The sequence below is a fragment of the Oryzias latipes genome, chromosome 22 (assembly GCF_002234675.1).
Source record: "Oryzias latipes chromosome 22, ASM223467v1".
Classification (NCBI taxonomy): Eukaryota; Metazoa; Chordata; class Actinopteri; order Beloniformes; family Adrianichthyidae; genus Oryzias; species Oryzias latipes.
This window is the reverse complement of record NC_019880.2, coordinates 9327974-9352331: the sequence shown is the minus strand read 5'-3', so window position 1 is coordinate 9352331 and position 24358 is coordinate 9327974. Positions and strand designations below refer to the sequence as shown.

At 38.9% G+C, this 24358-nt stretch overlaps 1 protein-coding gene across 4 annotated transcripts in view; it reads left to right on the top strand.

Moving 5' to 3' along the window:
- The window catches only part of LOC101169648 (ribosomal protein S6 kinase 2 alpha), a 50888-nt gene extending 29696 nt beyond the window's left edge, over positions 1-21192 (top strand). For 2 of the 4 annotated variants that reach the window (XM_020713732.2, XM_011490281.3), the window contains exons 3-22: positions 10216-10332; positions 10455-10536; positions 11457-11537; positions 11651-11730; positions 11812-11918; positions 12835-12872; positions 13178-13320; positions 13460-13530; positions 13651-13739; positions 13817-13881; positions 13977-14079; positions 14179-14309; positions 15551-15676; positions 15792-15881; positions 15977-16135; positions 17604-17765; positions 17861-17937; positions 18039-18156; positions 18250-18387; positions 19452-21192. In XM_020713732.2, the coding sequence (XP_020569391.1) occupies positions 10216-10332; positions 10455-10536; positions 11457-11537; positions 11651-11730; positions 11812-11918; positions 12835-12872; positions 13178-13320; positions 13460-13530; positions 13651-13739; positions 13817-13881; positions 13977-14079; positions 14179-14309; positions 15551-15676; positions 15792-15881; positions 15977-16135; positions 17604-17765; positions 17861-17937; positions 18039-18156; positions 18250-18387; positions 19452-19574 (2100 nt within the window). In that variant the 3' untranslated portion in view covers positions 19575-21192. Of the gene's footprint in view, positions 1-6864; positions 7002-7685; positions 7740-8294; positions 8746-10215; positions 10333-10454; positions 10537-11456; positions 11538-11650; positions 11731-11811; positions 11919-12834; positions 12873-13177; positions 13321-13459; positions 13531-13650; positions 13740-13816; positions 13882-13976; positions 14080-14178; positions 14310-15550; positions 15677-15791; positions 15882-15976; positions 16136-17603; positions 17766-17860; positions 17938-18038; positions 18157-18249; positions 18388-19451 lie in introns of those variants that run through there. The other 2 variants (XM_020713734.2, XM_004082505.4) reach the window with 2 other exon arrangements.
- The last annotated feature ends 3166 nt before the right edge of the window (positions 21193-24358 follow it).

Here is a 24358-nt window from a genome sequence, read left to right as displayed (position 1 = left end):
TGAATGACAACACAGATTAAAAACCTGTAAGAACTGACCTGCAGGCCGCTCAGAAGCATGATACATCTCTATCCATCCATTCTTTTAATCCCCTCCTCCATCCACTAAGTGCTGTTGGTCTTGTTGTCATGGTTACTGTGCCCTCAGCGTCGCCAAGCCCTGAGTTGCGCTGCTAGGAGGAAGCTTGGTTGGATGTACTGATAGCACACTGATGGTTCTCACAAAGGCTTGAATCTCGATTCATGCAATTGGATTAAAACAGTAAATGCACTGAAAAGACGGACTCTGTTTCTGTTTATCACATCAGAGTATGGTTCAAGTAGAAGCTTTGACAGAAAGCCAATCCCTGTAATCGTTTCACATCTTTGTGTTGTGGTTATAGATAATTCAGTGCCATTTCGGTATTGCAAGCCACATTCCTATAAATGTCATCACAGTAAACAGTCTCCAAACTGAACAGAATCAAATCCATGCAGGTGGGAAAAGATTCAGACTCTTTGAAGAGATGCTCAATGGTGAAGATGGAAGTTGACAAATTTTTACCTGCAAGAGAAAACGGCTTCTTGTGCGCGCTTGGCCTTGCCTCTTGCAGCACTTCTTGTTTCGCAAGGGAATGAAGAGAAAACACAGTTGCCATAGTTTCACGCGTCTCCCTCTCAAGGTTGATTAGGGGAAATGTTCTGACCAGTCCCTCTGGTCCTTTGAGTTATCATTATTATGATGCTGAAGGTGTTTATTCTCTCAGCGCTGATTTCTTTCCTTTTTTTCTTCTTCTTCCGCAGATGATTTAATGTCTGGAGCACTTTTCTATTCCTGTATGCTGACATCATTTCTCTCTTAAAATTCTTGTTTTTTTTGTTTTTTTGTTTTACCTTAATTTCTGCTCAGTTTTTGTTGGTCAGCATATGTCAGCGCTTCACCAAAGAGCATTCAACCTTTTGCCCTTGTTGCCGTAGCAACGGTGTCACAATGGAGTAAAAGGAATTCCAAAGTTATGATTATGAAAACATATTTCTTAGTGCAAATCTTCTCTAATGAATGCCATCTAAATGAACCATGCTGTTGCACATAAATTACCAAACCCAGTAGGTTATCTGTGCATCTTTGCTGCTTGTTATAAAGAAAAACAAGTTATCAGCATAAAAGTTTCTATTGTGACATCAGTGATGTTTTAACAGCAAGTTCAGATCTGAGCTAGTTGGAATAAATTTAAAATATGAAATGTGAAAAAAATTAGACGCCCTTGTCATTTCAGCAGCGAATGTTCTACATAATTTGGCCACCTGTTTTGTCCGAGACCAGCTGTTGTTGCTTTGTTTAGTTTAGTCTTAAATCTAACCACTAAAGCTCCATACATTGTAATTTTAATATTTATTGTAAAATAATTAGGACAATAAAAAAATTACAAAAATGAACGTGTATAGATTTTTTTATGTCTTCTGGTCTTTTTGGTAAAATGTTGACCCTTTAAAAAAAAAAAAAGAAAAAGTTTTTCCCTGCTTTCTTTAGGAAAATCTGTGTGAACTCAAACGTTTTTTAAACCAGAAACTCGAACTGTGTTCAAAGTTAAACATTTACCTCTGAGTGGCATTAGCTCGGCCGTTTAGTTACTAATAATATACAAAGTCCTTTAGTTTACCTACAGTGTGAAGTGGACAAACAATATCTGTCCAAAAGGGATTTAAGGCATATCCCTCCTCCTTTCCAGGATTATGAGCACTTAACCTTTTATTTATTTATTTATTTTTTTAAATATGGTGCTACACTGTGTGCAATGTTTACAGAGTAAATGTTCTTAACCCTTAAGTAAAGTGCAGCACATGATGTTTGAGAAAAGAAAACGTACTTGCTGTGTTTTCAGGCCATTAATTTGATCTAATATGTTGATGACATTCTACAAAAACAGGAATCCATGAATGAATGATCTCCAAAGCTGTTCAGTGACCTTAATGCTAAGTACACACAGAGCATGTAGTGTGTGTTTTCAAAATGTCCTGAATATGGATTCTTAAGGCGCTTTTAGCATACGGTGTTCACACTGGCCTGTCGATATTGGCACATGTACTCAGTTGGAAGAGGCTTGGTGGTGCACAATGTCAAAGGTGTGCAAAACCTGCTCCAGGTTTTTTTTTTTCTTCAAGGTTCTATTGCGATATATATAATTCCGGCCGGGCACAAGGTGGAATTATCAATGTCTTTCCCTCATGATTAATTTTCAAACGGCACTTTTGTGAAATAAAAGGGACGTTGCTACCAAATCCAAGTCCGTGATTGGTCAGAGTTAAACTGGTTAAACTTTCAACATGCTTTTAGTGGATGCACGATTTGTGGATAGAGCCTGAAAACTGACTTAAATGTCCATAGTGACATGAAGACAGGAGAGTTTTGAATGTGAAAACCCAAAACGCACATTTATATGTGTTTACATAGACTTTTCATGGAAAGTGGCCGCTTGAATGTGCGATGGCAAAGCAGGTGTGAACGTAGCTTAATATTTTAAGGTTGGTGCAAGTATCACGTAGGAATAAGGTATCTTTATGTGAGACCGGCATGCAAAGATGCAAGACCTAAACAGTCTTCCTGCATGAAACCCTGCTTCCTGTGTAATCACCACAAGTTTTTGTTTCATTGTTTTGTCAAACAAAACATTAAAACTGTGAGCAAAGAAAGAAGGAAGCTCAGAATTTGCTGCTAGATTTTGGATGGTTTGCACTCCTAAGTGTATTTAACAGACATTTACAGATCAAAATGTACTCTCCAACAGATGAGGATTCTGCATCCTTTTTGTTCTTCTTAAAAGCACGAAAGTGAAGATGTTCAGTCCACTTACCAGAATGTGCCGTCAGATTCTTTGTGAGAACATGTTTTTTTTTTTAGTTTCCTGATGGGATACAATAAAGGGAAAAGGGAAATGATGAGTTTTTTTTCCATTGTCATACTTAATGTACAGGTGTGTCTCTGCCTTCTGTATATCAAGCTATAGAGTGCTGCAGGCAGCCTGCTTAGCTGTGACTCCGATGACTTCACTACAAGCAACCATTTTTTTTTCCCCATCTATCTGATGTTTCCCCCTCGATCTATTCCTCTTTTACCGCTATTTCTGTTTCTTCCTTTCATTATTTATTTCTTTTCCACAGCTGTCGCTACTACACGAAGCCATCAGGCCTCCTGTCAGCTGGGCCTGCGCTGATCTGCCTATCATCTTACTGCCATCCTTGCTGCTGCTATTAATATTACAGATGCCTACACAGGATTTCCTGTAGCTTCGGTGCTAATCCTGTGATATACCTCTGGAGTTCTTCCTGTGGCGTCCACCGTCCTCTTGTGTAAGGGATTTGTTCCATGTGTTCTCAGAGAAATGCTTAATGTTCTGAGAAGTGCATTAGTGACAGTCTGCAAAAGAATGAGTTAAGTCTCATGCTGTGCCTTCAACCAGCTCCAAATCCAGTTCTGATAGTGGCTTTTTATTTGTTTTTATTTTTGTCCTGCTCAGAGGTGTTGTGACTGCTGCATGGTGGATGGAGAGTCTGCCTTTTTTCGTTCAAAGTGTTCATGACTTGTACTTACAGTAGAGTGGAGATTAGGGCAGATTTACGAATCTGAAAGGATTCCTGACAAGCTCAGCAGATTTCTGTAAAGGACAAAATCTGTTTTACCATCCAAGGCCACTTTAAAAACACAGCTTAAAAAGTGACGACATGCGTGGAGTGGATACAATGTTGTGCATTTTTACCTTTTTACCAGAAAACGATCCTAAATATTCAGTCTCAGTAAGAACAACCGCAAAAGAAAACATCAGAGCAGACATTTTTGATTCGATCCAAAAGTGTTGCATTGGTAAAATGAAAATGTTTAAGCTTTCCTTCCAAGGGTAGATTTGTATGCTATACTATGCTATGCCGTCCTACAGTATAGCATAATATGCTAAACTTTACTATAATATACTGTAGTATTATTGTACAAAGTATCCTAAAAGCTATCCTTTACTATGGTAAAACATAGTATAGTATGCTATACTTTATTCTAAAACTATACTAATGTTAAACTATGCTATTGTTATACTAAACTAATACTATAATACAATAAAGTATATTATCTTCTTTAAAAAATAATGAATGGTAGCTTTCAGGTGTCAGTTTGATTATCTGCTTTAAACTTGTTGACCTTTTTTTTCTCTCCAAATCCTCTTTTGGAGCTTCTCAGAATCTTCTCAGAGAAGCTGAAGTTACATAATGTCTATGTTTTAGGATTGAATTGCATCCAGCTAAATGTCCGTCTGCATCATTCAACCTCCCGTCTCCACCCTCCAATTATTTCCTCCTCGTGTATATTACATCCCCCTCCCTCCCCCCATTAGTCAAAGCTACAACAACAGGAGTTGGTGTCCAAAGCAGGAAACAGGAAAAAGTGGAGAGAAGGAGAGAAGAAACAAATGGAGGCAGATGACAAAGTTTAATGATGCCAGTTTATCAAAACAATTCACATATAGAAATAAAGAAAAAAGAGTGCAAAGTAGAGCCACTTTTTCTGGCGTTACCTTGGATAATAGAGGAGCGAAAGCAGCCGGGGAACAAAAATGTCTGCACCTGAAAGGTGCCTCTGTGCAGCGTGTTTCGACACGCCCCTGTGGACACATGGACCAAACCTGCTGGGCAATTCTTGAAATTCCTTCATAATTACATTCGTAGATGTACTGTGCAAGAGTAGAACAAGCCCCTCATGTTTTGTAGCTGTTTTTCCCCCCCCTATTTTAGATTTAAAATCTGAATTAAAATCTGCTGTGATCTCATTTTTCTTTTGCAAACGCAACGAGTAAAAAGTTTTGTGAGAAACCTTTCAAAGAAAACAAAGGACTAAAGTTTTAATGCTTTTATTAGAAGACGAAAGTTCCTGTTTGGACGCAAAATGCGGAAATCTGTGTATCTGTGATCATTTACTGTTTTTAAACTGTATTCATCAGTCTTATGCAAACCTTTTTGTTGTTTTACTGTTTTAAGGGAGTAAAATTTAAAAAAGAAAAGTCAAAAAGCTGTGGAAACACAAGTTTTGCAAAAGAATCTCTCATCAAAGCAAATTAAGGTTACGGTATGTGGCCTTTTTTTTTACAAAAAATCTGTAGTAGGGATTCTACGATTCACTTTCCGTTATCAAACCTCCTTTTTTGGGTCCTGCTTTTGTTTATTAATTATTCTGAATTATTAATTATTATCAACTATTTTTTGTCAAATCTTTACTTCTTTAGACAAAATGGATTAAAAAATGTATTTTCAACTGTGGCTTGGCAAAAGGCAAAACCTTTTGAGAACATAATAATTAGAATCATAAAACTAGGTTACAGCAACACTTTTCTTTAAGATGATAATTAAGATTACTTTTAAAAATGTATATAATTTGTGTTTTAAAAAGCAACAAAAAAAATCAGAAAAGCAAAACATTTTCTAATAAGCAGGTAAAAAAAAAGAAAAACCATTCAGTTAGTATACACTGTATAAGCCTGGTGTGGTATAATAATAGTACATAATAAATCCCACTTACACACGTTTGACCATATTAAACATACAGCAACGTAAACGTACTGCTATTCCACACGATTTGGTTTAGCATTTGGTGGCATCCATAGGATCCCTTTTTTTTGTGTCTGAATTTTCAGCACCAATAAAAAAAGCACCAAAAAAGATTTAATGGAGTTGCTTGTAGACGAGTCCTGACATAGCTGTTTGTGCTTCAAACAGTTCTTATTGCTGGTGTGCTCCACTGCCATGGCTTTGTGTGGGAGATTTGCCTATTTTATGAAACAGTCGGTCGGATGAATGTTTGGACTGCCAGCTTTGTGTGCTGTTGTCCTTTCTTCACCCCTGCAGTCAGAGCTTACAGCCTGAATGAACTCCTCTCTTAGGCTCATTTACCATTCATTGTTTTTCCTCCTCTGACGCGAGCCATCATCTAAACTCCATTTTCTTCTCTACTCGCATAAATTCATCAAATCTTTCATCTGAGAATCAGGAACCTGAGACACCGATGTTGCTGAGTTTTAAACTGATGTGGCCTTCAGTTTTTTTATTGGGCAGAATTTTGGTGCTCCAGATGGAGTCACGACTCTCATACTTCCCTTTTTTATACCTCCCTTATCTGAAACTGATGTCAGAGCCAATGCTGGGATTTTATGAGGCATGAGCCAGCAGGGTAAGCATGTCCTTACTTGGCCAAAGCGCTTTTCTTGTAACACGTACCTGGCTGTAGACCTGCACTGACCCCTTGTGTTAAACAAGGAGCATTGCAGGGCTGTGCAGGTGTTGACCCAGGTCAGCTTTAACAAAAACTTGTAGTTTGTTCATTTTTAAGATGGTAGAGGGTTAAAGTGTAAGTAAATCGTGAAAGACCACTTCATCTTTTTTTTTCTTTAATGTAAAGTGCCAAACCTAACAGCTATATGGAAGAGGATTAGGGCCATGGAGAAAGAAAAAACAAAAGGTCATAGAAAATTCTGCTTTTTTTCTCAGAATTTTCAGATTAAAGTCAGAATTTTCTATGACCTTTTTTTTTCTTCTTTCTCCATGGCCCTAATTCTCTTCCGTACAGCTACTATGTACATTTTTAAGGAGTTTAAACTGAAATCTACTTTGAGTAGAAAAATATCTGATTTGTTAATAAAATCATTTAATAGAAATCTTTTTCTTTTGTGTGTGCTTTCGTTAAAAAATTAAAATGGTCATTTCCTGCCCGTGACTCACCCCCTCACCAACAAATCAGTTTGTTGCCTTTTTTTTTTTTTTCAAAACTTCACTTCCCATTTTGGCCTTTTTTTGTGCGCGCATGTGTGTCAGATTGTATCGCTCTGTGGTATTGCATACAGAGGGGGTTAGCTAACTGATGCAAAGAAAAAAACAGTCTTGCAAGTGAGTTGAGTGACTCCGTCACCGGTGACTGCGGCGGTGACATGGAAATATCTAGACTCAGACATGTGGAGGTTTATATTTCGCACCAAAGCCCGTGCACCGGAGGCAAGTGGCCACTTTCTCCTCGTGTGTGTTTCATGATCTGTACTTGATGTGAATGTGTGTGTGGGTGGGAGGTGCCTGGGTGAAGGCAGAGAAGCAGGGGCTTGCCCGTCACTTCATGCAGTTGTGTGCGTGTTGAGATATTTTGGTAGAGGATGGGTTTTTTGAGTGTGAAGAGCTTTTCTAAGCTGTTAAATCATTTGAGCTTCATTTAATTTAATGTTTAAAATTTGACTTAAATGTTCCATTTAGTCTACAAGCACAGGAAAGATTGAATGGTCTCTCTGTCAGAATAGGAATCAAACCCCTTTTTATCATCGCTTGCTGCTGCATATTTACATACATTTTTCTGCTACAATCTAATTATTACCTTATAGTTCAAATTTCTTTGCGACACTTCCATTTTAGTGCTGGGAAACGTATGCATGTTGGTAATGAAACAGGAAGGAAATCAGGTCTACTCAGAAAAGAAAAAAAATGGGGAAGTGAAACTTGAAGGAAAGATGAGTTTCCTGTTGCCCCATGTGGTAACCTGTCCCTGCCTTTTACCTCTCTGGCCCCCCATCAGCGACTGTATGTGTTTGTTGGCATTTCCAAGAGCATTTGTTGTCAGATTATCTTTGGATAGGGAGATCTTTTTTTATACATTTGTAACTTTTATATCTCCACTTATACCACCTCTCATAGAATGAGTCTCATATCACCTGGATTGAGCAGGAGTTTGCCAATTTTAAACATCAGGTAAGCTCTTAACTCTTATCCCACTTGGTGTATTTGCAGTTCCTGTCTTACTTCTGCTATCTGCCTATTATTTAGATGGGTATGATTTGGGGCCTTTTTCCCTTCTGTGCATTTCATGCCCCACTCAACAATTTTACGCCTGCAGTTTTTTACGGGGGGAAAAAACTGCAATGAGCTATAGCAGCTCTTTGGTCAATAGAGAAGTTGACCTATGTGCTGTATTTATTCTTCATGGGTGTGTGTTGAGGGTTTCATTAGTTCTGAGCAATTATATGGAAGGCTAGACGGGCAGGTAAAGTTTCCCTTGGACACTCTGAAGCAGAAATGAAGCGAGAAAAATATCAGTCATCTGAGTGGGCACGCTGATCCCCGCCCTCATGCCACATTTTCATTTTAAATCACCCTACCCTTTCACCTTTTTCTAAAATTCAGTGCATCCCCCTACGTCTGGAAGACGTAGATGCATTTCTCTAGGTTGGGTGCAGGACTGTGAGAATTAGAGCAGGCGCTTCCTTCCTGCTCACTTTACTTCCACCTCCACGCAGCAAAAGTCTGCTCAAGCACAGGTCTGATCAGACACTTACAGAATGACAGACAGGGAGGAGATGAAAGGAAAAAAGTCCTCACTAAAAACGCCAGCTTGACTGTCATGCTGGGGGGGGGGGGGGGCGGATAAGAAGCAAAAGGCTGAAACTTTCTCCACATCTACCGGCAGAGCCAACTTTTTAACATGAGCGTACGGAAGAGTCTAACCAGGGCTTGGATCAGGTGAAGTTCGAGATGATTTATGTGAGCTGGTGCTGCCTTTGCCTCTTTGTGGATGAGGGGAAGATCATAAAGGAGTTTGGGAAAGGTGGAGATGGAGAAAGACAAGAGAAAGATCCGCATGCTCTTTTTTTACCTGTTCGGGAAGAACAAGCCTTTGACAGACAGGCCTGGTAACCATAAGAACTGCAGATCGAAGGCTGCAACAAGCGACACTGACGAACCGACAAACCTGTGGACGGTAAAATGACGCTTTATCAAAATCTTTTTTCTTTCACGCTTTACTGTTTGACAACCTTGCGTAAAATAGAAATTAATACAAAGAGTTTTTTTCTTTTTCTTTTCTTTTTCCTTTATCACTGGTTAATCAGAAACAAAGTGCAACTGAAATCCTGTTTTCAACCAGCTCTGGTTTCCTGTTGTCAAATACCGTCACATGCTGTAGTGGTCTGTGGCTTGATCTGTTCAAACTCTGTGAAAACAAAGATCAGTCAATATACTTTCTGTTTGATAATCAACTAGTTTGAAAAATGAATTTCAGACCAATAATTATTAATCCCCTATAAATGTGTGTCTAAAATATGAACACCATGCGATTTTCACTTTAATGAAAATTGTGTTTTTAACATGTTTTCTCATGTTGGAGGACATATATCTATTGAAATCATTGTGAATCAGGAGCAGATGAAAAAATACAGTTGTAGGTAGGAAGTAGATGTTACATTCGGCGGGCCACATGCTCGCTGCTCCTCTCCATTATGATGCATCCACTTGTAGACGACTAGATCCATGTACGTCTTCGTTTTCCTCGTCTGAGCTGACATCTGGCTCCAAACTGTACGGCTGGATAGCTCCAATATTGCTCATGATTTTTGTTGCCCTGCTCATGTTTAGATGAGGTTGTGAGGGGCTGTAAGCTAGCGGGAGGGAGGGATGATGGGAAGTCGTGGTACCAGTCAGATTTCAAATTGATGTCCACTACCAACTATCTATTTATCAATGTTTTTAATGCTCTTTATGAAACATAATCATGGTACATGTCATGTATTGAGCAGGTGGCAAACATCTAAGAATAAACTGGAAATTCTGGCACTCGAGTTTTGAGGTCAGTGACCAATGATTTACCAAAAGAAAAAAACAGAAGATGTGTTGAATTTACTGCCAGGTCGCTTCCTTTAAAATGTTGACTGCTGGGTATGTACGGTCCGCCTGAGGGCTGGATTTCCGCTTGTGGTTCATGCTCTTAATGCCTCGATGAGTTTTGGGGAGATGAGATATGCATGAGGCCGACAGCAGGTCACCAGCGAGTGACTTGGAGCTGTCAGCTGTGCAAAACCGCCTGTAAGCCCTAAAGCGAGCAAGAGGTGGCATGTTGCTGTATGCAGTTCAAACTCCTTTTACTTTTAGTTAACTCATTCAAATTTGCATTTCACAGAGAAATGCAACAACATTTTGATGAGAATCCACAGGGTCTAATCTGAAATACATTCTTACTCATCTTTTTTTTTCCTTTTTGCTTTCCTTTTCTCAAGAGCTTTGTTTTTGATGCGGTGCTATTTACAGCAGGAGACACTCCTACATACATACGAAGACTCTTCGCACAACCATCAGAAGATCATAACAAATGCACACCATTGTGTTCCCATATTATTGTTGTTCTCATTTCTGTTGTTTTAAATTCACACTCTTTCATTTTTTTTCCACTCTTCAGGAAGACGGAGACGTCAAAGAGTACAACATTACCAATGTGGTTAAAGAGGGTTCGGAGAAGGCAGATGCCTCCCAGTTTGAGCTGCTCAAGGTTTTGGGACAGGGGTCCTTTGGAAAGGTGACATTAAACGTTCTCCTTCTCTTCACACCTCTTATCTTCAGAATTACACATTTTCTCCACACTTTCTTCATTTTGAGCTTCAATAATATTCTTAATTTGCCTTTTGTTTTGTTTTTTAGGTGTTCCTTGTGCGAAAGGTGACTCCTCCAGATGCTAACCAGCTCTATGCCATGAAGGTTCTCAAGAAGGCCACACTGAAAGGTATAGAAAACCAGCCATGCTCGCATTTTTGTACAAGAGATTTGGGATTAAACAGCTTCATGTTTGTGTGTTCCTGTACTGCATTAAAACTTTAAAAGTGCGTCCATCCATGAATCTTCCTTGCTTTAAGCTACAATATTAATTCTCAAGTATCATTTCAGAAACGTAAGAACGTGTGTGCACTTCCTGTAATTAAAACTAGCTTCATGGCATGATGGCTTAGACCGTCATAGCATTCAGTGGGTTCTTTTGATATCTCGATACCTCCTAAAATGTCACCTGTTGTGGCTTTTTGTTGGTGTTTACATCTGCAGCAAGGATTGCTTTTTTTTCAAAATTACAAATGGCTAAGACTTCAAACTACAGTGATTCCTTGTTTATCACGTTCAAAAAAATAACCTGCGATAGGTGAAATCCATAAAGTAGGATTATAGATGTTATAAGGCTATAAAACCCCAAACTACACACTTTTTTTCAAACAGAAATGAATATTTTCACCCTTTCTTTTAAACCCTCAAAGTTTAAGCCTTCATAAAAAAAAGTCCAGTTTTATAGAAGGAAAAAAAAGATCTGATTGCAATCAAACATTAGTGTAACTCTGGTCAACTACATGCATTCTGTACAGTAGACATGTTACAGGGGAGGTTGAAAATGGTCTCCAGCCAATCAGGATGCGGAACACAGTGCGCTGCTTAAAAATAAATAAATAAAAGCAAGCAAAGGTTACAATGAAAAAACGGAAACGGCTCGACCATGAAAGGGTGAAAGGTGAACCGCGATTAGGATAGCGAACAATATATCCACAAAAAGAACTGTTTTTCTAAGGTAAAAGTTAGTTCAGTCTCCACACAAATGCATAGTAAAAGTAAATCATTTATTTAGCATTTGGTAACACGGGGCTCTTTTCTTCTGTCTTTTAGTGAGAGATCGGGTCAGAACCAAGATGGAAAGGGATATCCTTGCTGATGTCAACCACCCATTTGTCGTCAAGCTCCACTACGGTGAGTCCGTCTGATCAGTCCCTCTTTAGGCCACACCTGATTGTTACTGATGTTCTTTCTGCAGTAAAACTACAGAATGAATTCAGCTAAACGATGAATTTTGGTATTTGCAGCATTCCAGACTGAAGGAAAGCTTTATCTGATCCTGGACTTTCTCAGAGGGGGAGATCTTTTCACCAGACTTTCTAAAGAGGCGAGTCATTCTTTGCAAGGCTGAACACGGTTTCTGTCACTTTTATGATCTAACTTCTCTTTTTCTTTTTCTGGCCTGCAGGTGATGTTCACTGAGGAAGACGTGAAGTTTTACCTAGCAGAGCTGGCGTTGGGACTGGACCATCTTCACAGCCTTGGCATCATTTACAGAGACCTTAAACCAGAAAAGTGAGCTAAAAGTTCAACAAACTAATATCCAACCAGCTGCTCACATGATGACATTTACTTTATTGACATATGCCCAACATGACCTGCTGACTATATGAAAGCGATTTGGAATGGAGAAAATAAATGTGGTAGAAACAAATCTGCATCATCTCACCTAAATCAGTTGACAGAGGATTGGAATGTGGACTGCTGCAGTATTCTGTTCTCTGATTGAAACTCATGCAGAAAGACACACCCCGATCATCTTTTAATCCATTTTAAAATATGATTACGCCATTTTTGGCCAATATCAAAAACGCTGAGTCGACTTTTTATATGTTTATTTTTTATTTTTTAGGATGTAGCAATTCCGCCCCCCCTTCCTCTTTCCGTTACTGAGAACTTCACACACTCCACACACTCTCCTTCTGGCTTATAGTGCCCCACACCCTAAATCTAACATTACCGATGCAACAAAAATAGCGTGCAATATCAGATCTATTCAGCCGGACAGTTTTACTAAAACTGCAGCTGTCTAGATAAATGAGATAAAGTAGAGGAAAATGGGCGCATTAGGTAGATGTCTACAGCATAAATTAAGAGCTTTTTCTCATCGAGTTATGGCACTTTTGTTTTAAGCAGTGTATGCTTTTAACCTTTAATATTGATTCATGCTGTGTGGTTCTGGAGCTTTATAAAACCTGATTGCTCTTCCTAGCAAACAATGCAAAGCAAACATTATATGCTTATATTTCATTGCCCCTGACTGCATTTCCTCTTTTCTTCCGACATAGATATGAGAATATGCAAACTACACGAGTAATTTTAGTTCAAGTGCTGCGTCAGATAAAGATGTTCATGCTTCACAAGTTTAAACCATAGACCTAAAAGTGAAAGTTTTCTGCAGAACGATGACTTTGAACATTGTCGTTTGCAGCATTCTCTTGGATGAGGAGGGACACATCAAACTCACAGGTAAGTGCTGCTGCATCACTCCATACACCAGCTCTTCTGAGATCACACGCCGCCTCTCTATGGCTCGTTGGCATTTGTCCTTTACAGTGCCCTGACTATCTTATCTTTTTATCTTGATGGCAGATATCTGCATTCAAGCCTGTATATGTTCACAAAGTTAAATATGATTTATCAGCACTAAAAGGTCTTGAAGACGCACCACACACAGTTTGGATAAAAATACAATGTTGCAGTTAGATGAAATTCAGTTTTTGAGCAACCACGTTTTTTTAAGCGTTTCATACTTTGTCTTTTTACATTTCCAGATTTTGGTTTGTGTAAAGAGGCGATTGACCATGAGAAAAAAGCTTACTCCTTCTGTGGCACTGTGGAGTACATGGCTCCTGAGGTCGTGAACCGACAGGGACACACCCACAGCGCCGACTGGTGGTCATTCGGAGTACTAATGGTAAGGAGCAAAATGAAAATTGCCTCAGATCATGTTTCTTTTAGACCTTGATACCCAGATGTTTATCTGTAGAGTTAAAAAAATAAAGTAGCTGAGGTTTTAAATACAGTTGTCACGACTGCGTGTTTTAATTTTCCAGTTTGAGATGCTGACAGGAGCGCTTCCATTTCAAGGGAAGGACCGCAAGGAAACGATGAACCTGATTCTAAAGTGAGCCCCTTCTGGCTGTGGTAGCAATGCTATAGAAAATCTTTTTGTCATATACTGTAGGCATTCAGCGAGCCTCAGGTGCAGCTATCAAAGCTGGGTGTTGTGTGCCTCTCCCTGCAGGGCACGTCTAGGAATGCCTCAATTCCTGAGTGCGGAGGCCCAGTCTCTGCTCAGAGCTCTGTTCAAGAGGAATCCCTCCAACAGACTGGGTTAGTTTCATCTTACTGTTTATACAGAGAAAGCCATAAAAGCCCTTTTTTTCATAGTTTGATGCTTTTAAATGTAGGATCTGGAGCTGACGGAGCAGAGGAGATCAAGCGGCATGGATTCTTCGCTACTATAGACTGGAATGTACGTGTCTGACTCTGGAAAACATTTGCAATATGCACAAAATAAAACGTAGATGTTTTTGTTTTTACATTATACACTTGAAATCTTTCTTTCAGAAACTCTTCAGAAAAGAACTCAAACCTCCATTCAGACCAGCCGTTGCCCGTCCAGATGACACCTTTTACTTTGATTCAGAGTTCACTTCCCGCACGCCAAAAGGTAAGTAAAAGATTCAGCGGAGTCTTGCTGACAGCTGCAGGGATTTTGGTGATTGAACACTCCTAAGTCCAAAATGCATTTTTGTTTCTTATTTTTTAGACTCTCCTGGTGTGCCGCCAAGTGCAGGAGCTCATCAGCTCTTCAGGGGCTTCAGCTTTGTTGCATCAACTATGTTGGAGGAGGATGGTTCGGTGGAGCCGCCACAGCCCCCACCACACCCAGTGGTCAAGGTAAGGTTGTTGTCAGACATTCACAGGAACAGCCTAAAGCTGTAAAAAAAAAAAGGGGGGGGGGGGTATAAGGGTTAGAAGAATTTACAGTTAGAGTTTAGTTTATAAAATGAACTTCTTTAAATGTTCAGGCCACAATTTGGTCAAAAGGAACTAAAAGTGTGCCGTGTAACTGTATGCACAATATAAAACTAAATACCCTAAAAATATTATTTCCATTGACAAATGGGACAAACAACGTAACAGTTTAGACCCAACTTTAATTTTTTTTTTCATATTCGTGCCTCATATGTCTTAACCCTTAATAAACTAAGTACCACAGGTTTTCATAACAACTAAGAAATGCTTTGTGACCGAGAAAAATTACAAAAATCTTGACTATCTTCTGGTGAAGATGGCAATAGAACATAACTTTTGTGAGTCTTTCATAACTTTGCTTTATTGGCAATCCAAAAATCTCAAAATATGTTCTTCGTTTTCGACATTTTCAATTTCAGCATCATAACAGAAAAATGAATTTTTAAAAAGGGCTTTAGAACCAAATCAAATGTATTTTTTTTGACTAGGGAGGAAGGTATTTCATAAGTATTGAACTGTATGCAGATTTAGTGAAATGGTGAAATTTGACATGAGTAGAATGTGTGATAATATCACACTATAACGTAATCAAATGCACTAAGAAAAATATTCATAATAAAAACATCCTAAATTTCAGGATGTTAAAGTTAAGATCAAAGACTATTTCCATTTCGGTTTTAAAAGTGAAAAACTATCAATATAATTTCTGGACTGCGTAGCAACATGGCAGTTATAATTACAGCTTCACTAGAAGTGATTTGTTTGCATGTTATCTGTCAGTTTGTTTGCTCACAGATTGAACTATAGTCTAAAAAGTCAGCTAACATGTCCACACGTGTGCCAGTAGGAAAAGCCCTTACAACAGAGAGAGGATGGACAGGAGCAACACATTTGGGTTGTAAATATGTGCTGCAGACTGCATCACAGGGGGAGTTAAATGTGTGAGTGGAAGTGCATGGCTTCAGATCCCGTTTTGGGCCTGACAGGAGCTGTAATTAACTCTGTGTGACAGATTCCGAGTGACATTTTAACAAAGAGAGGGGGGGACTAAACAAATGCATTCATCTCTGTCCCTCAAATCCATCAACAGCCTCCAGCTATGTCATCTCTGTCAGTTTGTCACACCTCCGCCTCACTTTTTAATTTCCACTCTTGTTCTGCAGCAGCTGCATGGGAAGAACTTGCTGTTCAGCGACGGGTACGTCCTCAAAGAGGACATCGGCATGGGGTCCTTCTCTGTCTGTAAGCGCTGCATCCACAAAGCCACCAACACTGAGTATGCAGTCAAGGTATGAACTACAGTTTTTAAACTTTTTATTTTAGGTTGAAATCAACTTTTTGAAAGTGTGTTTATTGTGGAGCTAAATTAAAAAAATCATTCAGATATATTTGCGTGATTGACAGGTGATTGACAAGACCAGCACAGACCCATCTGAGGAGATTGACATTCTACTTCGATATGGACAGCACCCAAACATCATTACCCTGAAGGATGTCAGTACAGATTCACACCTACGTTTTTTTTTTTTTTTTCCCCTCAGGGATTAGAAATGAGTTACAAAGTAGTTTCCTGTGTTTCTCTGCCTCAGGTGTACGACAACGGGAAGCAGGTGTTCCTGGTGACGGAGCTGATGCGTGGAGGAGAGCTGCTGGACCGGATCCTCAAGCAGAAATTCTTTTCAGAGCGAGAGGCCAGCGCTGTACTTCACACCATCACCAAGACTGTGGAGTACCTCCACTCCCAGGGGGTGAGGGCGACTGACGTGTTTTATATTTTTGCAGATAAAAGCAGATAAAAAAAAAAGACTTGAGAAAATAGGAAATAGGATTCAGCAAAAGCTTTAGAAAGTTGGGTTGTTCAATCTTTGTGTCCTTCAGATTTTTATTAAGTCTGTTCAAAAGGCATCACCTTCATACATCAAGGAGGATAACAAAGTTTTTCTGAAATTTGCATAAATCTTGTACAGTAACTGTGTAAAAGTCATTCCTTCTGTGATAGTGCAGTGGGCCGTGACAGATAAGTCAATTAGGAAATTATTTAATTTCACCTAATTGGTCTAAAAAAGCATTTTTCATTGCCAGAACATCAGCTTGACAAACGGGGACCGGTCTCAGTGGTTAGGAAAATGAAGGATCATAAAATACTTTTCTTTCTGTTTATTACTGGACAATATTGGCCAAATGTTTTTATTTTGTAAAAGCTTTAACCCCTTAACCTGTTTCTGCCAATCATTCTTGGAGTATATACCTCATCAATCTAACCAATCAGATGGGTTAATTTCCTCAGAAAGTCTCTAAGTTACAACAAAAATAACCGTTAAAGATGGCCTTTAGCAGCTTAGCTTCCCGTGTGGTCAGACCGGGTAAAAAGTGCTTAAAATAATAAAGCTCAAAGGCGTAAGTCTGTCCATGATCAACACCACAGTTATTTCACTACGTATCCCATGGTTCATTGGGTTGATGTGACAGCATCTCTGCGCTAGTGTTAACCGTCATGAGGACAACAAACACAAATACTGAACAGTCTGTTAGAACAGTTTACAAATATTCTTGATTTCAGACTTTAAACACTTTTGATAAAATATAAGTTAAGTTTAAATGTAAGTAATTGCAAAATAAAGAAACAGAATTAAGGTAAAGTGGGCAACAGACATATTTTACTAAAAATAATGTGAAAAAATAGTTTTTCCCCCCAAAATAAATACATAAATATATCTTTAAGAATTAGAGTTTTGATTAAAACAGAAAAAAAACGAGTAAAACTGTTGAAAACAATATTTTTTCTATTATACTGATCCATCACTAAACAGACTATATTTTCAGTTGCTGATGTGTCTTGTGACTTTTGTCAAAAAAGACTGCAGTAACATGTTTTTCCCCATTAAAACAAGTTAAAGGCGTTAAAATGTTCACGATTCCCCTCTTTCCTTTTCCGTCCGGTCCAGCACCCAAAATTTTCAAACATGGTTGAAATTAATAACGTTTGGCCTCAATTACAAAAGGGTTTTATTCAGACATACCTCTGGTTTGTCTGAAGATTAATAACCCCTGTTGTTAAAGTAAAATATGTCCAACACAAGAGGCCCTCAGCTCTCATCTGCCTGCCCAGCTGTTGGACAGGACAAGTTAAAAAAAAAATTAAAATGTTCACGATTTTTATCTTTTCCACATTGTGCAGCTCAGCCCTCATCCTGTCCTTAACCTGCTGTTTTCCAGGTCGTACACAGAGACCTGAAGCCCAGTAACATCCTATATGTTGATGAGTCAGGCAATCCCGAGTCCATCAGGATCTGTGACTTCGGCTTTGCTAAGCAGTTGCGTGCCAACAACGGCCTGCTTATGACCCCGTGCTACACGGCTAACTTTGTGGCTCCTGAGGTAAAACCCACATCTCACAGCTAAACCCAAAGTCTGGATTTATGAGTCCAAAGAGTTCATAATCACAGTGAAAATGTGGAACATTTACCTCACAGGTGCTGAAGCGTCAGGGTTATGATGAAGGATGTGACATCTGGAGCCTGGGAGTTTTACTGTACACCATGCTGGCTGGGTGAGGAGATACCCAAACATACTTTTATCTTAGCTTTTTTTTATGTGCGTGTCATTTGTTTTGACCAAATTTTTTGTCTGTTTCTTTTTTTTTTTTACCAGTTTTACTCCGTTTGCTAACGGACCTGAAGATACCCCAAACGAGATTCTGAACAGGATAGGGAATGGTCATTTCAGTCTGAATGGAGGAAACTGGGACACAGTGTCAGACGCAGCCAAGGTATATCCCTCACAGCTGTTTAAGACTTTTACTCTGTTTATATTTCTTTTTCCCTTCATAATGTTTTTGTTTTGATGTTGTTGTTGCTTTTAGGACCTTGTCTCTAAGATGCTTCATGTGGACCCCCTTCAGAGACTTACGGCTAAGCAGGTCCTCAAACACCCCTGGATCGTCCAGAGAGAGAAGCTACCCAACAGCCAACTTCCACATCAGGACCCTAAACTGGTCAAGGTAACAAAAAAGTTCAATTTGATGAAGATTAAAGTGCAAAAAAGATTTTTACTTTTACCCATCAACTATTATAGGTGTTTTATTTTTTTGTTTGGACTTTTTATTTGATCTAATTCATATTATTTAATTGAGCCAAAGCAGACACCTGTATATCATGCTGACGTGAGTTAGTTTTCACCAAATGGTTTATAAATGTCTTGGGTTAATTAAAAGGTATATACCAAAAATACAGATTTTTTTATTTCCTTCAATAACTTTTAAAGCAATCTAAAAATGTGCAGTTTAAAAAAGGGTTTTAGCGTTTAAGACATTGTGACATCACAGGTTGATTAAACTGCCTGGCTGTATGTCAACCTAAATAATACATTGGCTTGTGATCAAGTTTTATAGTCCCACTTCGATTGTCTTTTGATCTGTTATAAAAGTGTTCCCAGTGGTCTATTAATCATGATTATGCCATTTTTAGCCAAAATATTTTTTTTTTAAAAGAAGCGTTTCTAGGACTTCATTAAAAATTCGAGTTGTGGCCGGGACCGTTGGCGTGGAGCAACCCCACCCCCCTTCTCCTCACTGTTGTAGAGTGGAGAAGGGAGCTGGTGACCCACCCGTTGTATTTTCTATATCACAAATGGACTCTTTTTCATACAACATATTATTTTATAAAATCCAGTGCTTAATTACAACCGTTTGATTAAAAAACAAAACTCAGAAATATAATTTTCAGATTAATTTTCTTTATGTATCTACTCTATCATCAAAGAAATGCCACAAAAACGTGTTTAAAACACCAAAAAAATGACTTTCATGAGAGTGGGGTTTTTAAATATTGTAGATCCACAGCAGGAAAGAACAAAAAAACAAAACAACGGAGGGGTGTACCCAACTGGCTGACTCCACCCCCTAAAACCAGCTGCTATGAGAAGACGTGGTTAGAAACGGCGCCCTTGCTCTGCATCTATTTTTGTTTCTGCAACAGCTTCTAAAAATGCAACATCATTTCCTTCCCATGAACACACGCTACCGTTTTTGTTTTTAATATTACTTTGTTCCCCATCCTCTTGTAGGGTGCAATGGCTGCAACCTACTCTGCCCTGAAGAACTCGCAGCCCACTCCAGAGCTGAAACCCATTGAGAGCTCCTTCCTTGCTCAGAGGCGTGTGAAGAAGCTTCCCTCCACGTCTCTGTAGAGACTGAACACAGCCTATCACCTCACTGGAGTCAAGACCACCCAGTCAGCTTGCTTTGGGGACATAATGTCCACCCGCCAAAAATCAGCCAAGGAACACTGACTGTGATCCTGCCTCCATCATGTGGCATCAGTTCTCCTGCTCTTGCAATCATCCTCTTAGCTGCTGACCGCTACTTGGACCAGCAAAATATTAAAAGGATGGATTGGGAGCGAGAAGGGAACGAAGAAAAGAAAACAGAGGGAAATGCAGGTTATTTTGGCAGATGTAGTAAAGTGTTGGTGTGATTGTGTGTGTGTATGTGTGCGTGCATGACCTGCCACAAAGTAGATGCAGCCATGTTTTGGATGGTGGCCATTTCTCCTGATCACTGCTGTAATTGATTCTGGCTGCACGCTGTTCTGTCTGCCTGTTTTGTTGTCCTTCCTGTTTTTTTTTCGTGAAGTCCATGAGCTTTAAACTACTGGTCATGCTGCCTAATCAGTCTGTGCAGACAGCACCCAACCACATCACTGTTAAACTGCTGTTAAATGTTTGTTGAATAGCATTGTTAAAATGAATATTGACCCTTTTTTTTCTTGCCATTAATGCCTCTTTGGCTTTGGTCCAACCACAAAAAGTGGCTTCTGGGAAATGTCAAATGCTAATGTTTGGTAAATGTTAAGCTTGATTTTCAGCGTGCGTGTGTGTGTGTGCGTGTGTGTGTGTGTGTGTGTGCGTGTGTGTGTGTGTGGTGGGATGCTGCAGAGTCATGTGCATGATCTGGTGACGTGATGATGTAATGTGGCTTCCTCTTTCGCTGCTCTCCCTTCTTCTCTGCTTGGACGATCTGCTGGAAAACAGTTGAGACATCTATTATTTTTATTACTACAAAAAATAGTAAAATAGGTGGCTTTCTGTGAAAGAAGACCTGCCCAAGGAACTATGTGGCATGTTGGTACTTGCTAACTTCTTTGTATTCTCTTTTTCTCCTCCCCTCTGTGTTTCTCTATGCATATTGCAAGCTGTTTTTTTCTTTTGTGTGTGTTGGCTGCTTTCGTTGTTTTATTTTTCTTCTCTTTTTTTTTTTTTTTTTTTTTGTCCAAATAGTGGAAGACACGCTGAGCAAATCTTGCTTTTGTTTTTTAGAAATAAAAAAAATGTTAGCAGACTGTTTAGCAAAACTGAGCACTCAAATGTCAATGCTTTCTATTAAATCGCTGGTAACAAACAGACCTGCACTCATTCTGGAGTGTTCTGTTTCCCTTTCATTAAATATAATCCCATCCTCTCTATTGATTATATGGCTCGCTAACACTCCAACTATCAATTAGAAATCTTCTTAGTGGGAGTAAAGGTTTTCTCCTCACTTGCCTCATAAACACCCAGTTTCAGCTCAGCATTTATACCCACATGTAAGGCAGAATTTCCACTGAACTGCCCATTTCTGAAAGGGAAAGGCCTGAGTGGCTGAACCAACCAGTTGTCTTACCTCAAAAGGGATCAAATTATGTTTCAACTTTTGTTTGATGACAAACCTTTTCCTCCTTTGACTAATGGTGTTATGTTGAGATGTTATTGTATGATGAAGATGAAGATTTTTATATCTTACAATATTAAAAATTGAGTTGCTATGACAGTCTCTGTTTTTGATTCTTAGCAATGTTTGCAGTGATGTAATAGGAAATCTACTTTTTTTTTAAATATATGGATCTCCATCATACTTTTGCATATTCATATTAAATAAGAGTTTCTTTTACATTTTTCTTGTAAAGTACCGATAGGCATTCTTCGAGGTTTTTTTAAATCATTTTTATTTTGAAGAATTCACAATTTCAAAGGTATAAAACTGAGCATGTTTGATCAAACTTTGTCCTTCAGATACTGATGGATTTGCACGACAGAGTACTGGGGCCACCATGAAAAAAAATTTATCAATTAAGAAAATATACTATGAATATAATTATTTAAAAAGTCACCATTTTAAGACAAAAAATGTACATTTAGTATATAAAGTAGTTGTTCAAGTAATAAGTAGTGCTTTTATGCAAATAAAGTTGTAATTTCATGAAACTAAAGTTGTACTTTTACAAGCAGTAAAGCAGACTCAGCGAATCTAGAACTGTTTTATGTACATGCTATTTTTCTGAAATCTTTGTAACATAAATTTAACGGGTAATGTTCGATTGTACCCTGCGACAGACTGGCGACCTGTCCAGGGCATCCCCTGCCTACGCCCAAGTAGCCGGGAAAGGCTCCGGCAGCCCCGTGACCCCGAAAGGGACAAAGCTGTACAGAAAATGAGTGAATGAATGTTCGATTGACAAAAAACAAACAAAAACAAAAAAAACCACTGGTGTGGTGCAGTTTTACACATGCTCACTAGAGGGAGAGAAATGTTACTCTGTTCTTCATATATATAAACAGTTGGTTTAGTCCACTTTGTTCAGAACATTTCCAGAAAAATATAGTGATACAAACCAAAACTAAGTAGGTCATATTTTTATTCATGCTGGACTTCCTTTAGATGCTGATCAGTCCCTTTATATTAGTCTAGATCTAATTTTTTTTTCAGAATTAGACTTTAAATTATTTCTTTTCATGCTCATCTTAATCTTTCTCTTTAATTTTGTTTCTGAAGAATTGTATTGTCTTTCGCTTTGTTCGAACTGAGTCTTTAGTATCACTGTGTGCTCCCTCCTCTTTGCAGGAGTCAATTCAATGAGTGCACAGATTTAGATTTATGTTGAAAACTTTAGCCTCTTCGAGATAAACCAATTCACTTTCATTCATTCTCTCTGGTCACTGACGTCATCCTGCCAGTAACTCACACTGGAGTGAAGGTCTTTCTGCAACTTGATACTCGTGCAGCAGACTGATTGAGTCTGCATCGGCAGAATGAGGCAACCGATATTGATCTAGAAGCGCTGACCTTATTTATAGGTTATCATTGGAGGGGAAGTGGTCCGTTTTTGTCCTCAACCTGGTTTCTCAGATTACTGTCCGTCAGCTGGAGCAGCTCAAATAAGGAATATTTTGGGGATTCTGTTACAGTGGGAGTCTAAACCTCAGAGTGGACACAGATTTTAACGATAATATCTACAGCCTTGGGTTAATCAAAGTTGACTGTTCAAGGAGGTCAAAGATACTTGATGTGTTTTTTATCACTCCAGTCAGAGTTGGCACAATGAATCAATCCTCATCTTCTACACCCTCCTCCCATCATGTCCTCCCTCATTACATCCATGACCCTCCTCTTTGGTCCTCTTTGTCTGGTCGCTGCAACCTCAGCATCCTTCTACCAACATAACCGCTGTCCCTCCTTTCAACGGGTATTTCTTATTTACCCAAACACAGAAGCTCCACAATAATGTACTTATTTTGGTAATCCTGATCCAACTAGATGCAAGTCCTGTGCAATATATATTACAAATAATAACCTGTGCATGAAAAATGGCTGCGCCTGCTATGAAATTAAATTACTTCCAAGGAGAAACACAATTACAACTGAGTAAATAAAGCAAAAAATGCAGAGGCTGTGTGTTTAACAACAATATTTCCCTAGAGATACCAGCAGAGTCTGACATATTGGTGTTCAGCTGAGGTGTCTTTCTCAAATGATTTCGACTCTTCTGTTTTATATTGATCTTTTACTCTTTTTTATTGACAAGCTTTAAAGATCTGACTGAGAAAATATGAAGCAATCATAATAAATTCACTTTTTAAAAAATTCTTGTGCACCACAAAGAAGAATGATTGTCATCCTGCATTCTTCAGTTCATCTTTTTATATGATTCTGACCCTCAACTCTGTTTTTACAGATAAACTGAGGGATGCATATGATATGAAAACATAAGGCATCAGCCAGCTGTGTGAGCTTGTAACTGGACATGAAAGGTTGGCTCACATGGAGACCACTTTTCATCAAAACGCTGACTACATATGTGCTGGTGACGAAGACTGTCTGGGTTTGGCGCACAGGGGATTAGTTTCGAGTAAGTGTTTTTTAACTGATGTTGTGCAACCATCAGTCTTCCAAAAAAAATGGACTGAATTTCTGCTTTCCTTTGTAAGTATCCCTACATTTTTGGTTGTTGCACTGCTGCTAGAATCCTCTTTGGAATTAGTTTACAGGCATGTATCTTTGAAGTGTCCCGCCTTTCTAACTGGCGCTCTGAGCTTTTCCCTTTTTAGCAAAGATCTGCATCACACCTCGTTCACTTTAAAGATCAGCGCAGCTAAAAGCAGGAAGAGAGCCCTCTGGATGAATGCTAATGCAACCCTGAGATGAGGCAAAGAGCTGAGTGAACACTCACACACACGGCAGACAGCATCTCACGCACCTCTGACCTGCTGAAAGCTGCATCTGCTTTGCCTCACTTTAACGGAGGACGGTTGTTTTAAAATAAATCTAAAATCCTAAAGCAGTACTCATTTGTCGATGCACTTAGGAGAACCCATGGATAAACGTTTGCATCCTTTTGTTTTTTACCAGAGTCTGGTTTTACATCTCAGCCATGAGGCTGCAGTCAAACTTTGTATTCACTGGTTGCTCAAGTAGGAAAGAATATTTATATGTTGCATCAGGATGATGTAACTGGTTACATCAGACTGCATGAAAATGTAAAAAAGCAATTTTTAGTTTTAGGAGGGTAAATATTTGTGGTTCATATACTGAGCTAAAGATGTTTTAGAATGTACAAAAATAATTTGATGATGAAAATCATTTTTTAATGAACATTTAAGTCCACACATGTTGGATGCATTTGGCTCATGTTCCATTACAGCCAAAGTCAAAACTGTTT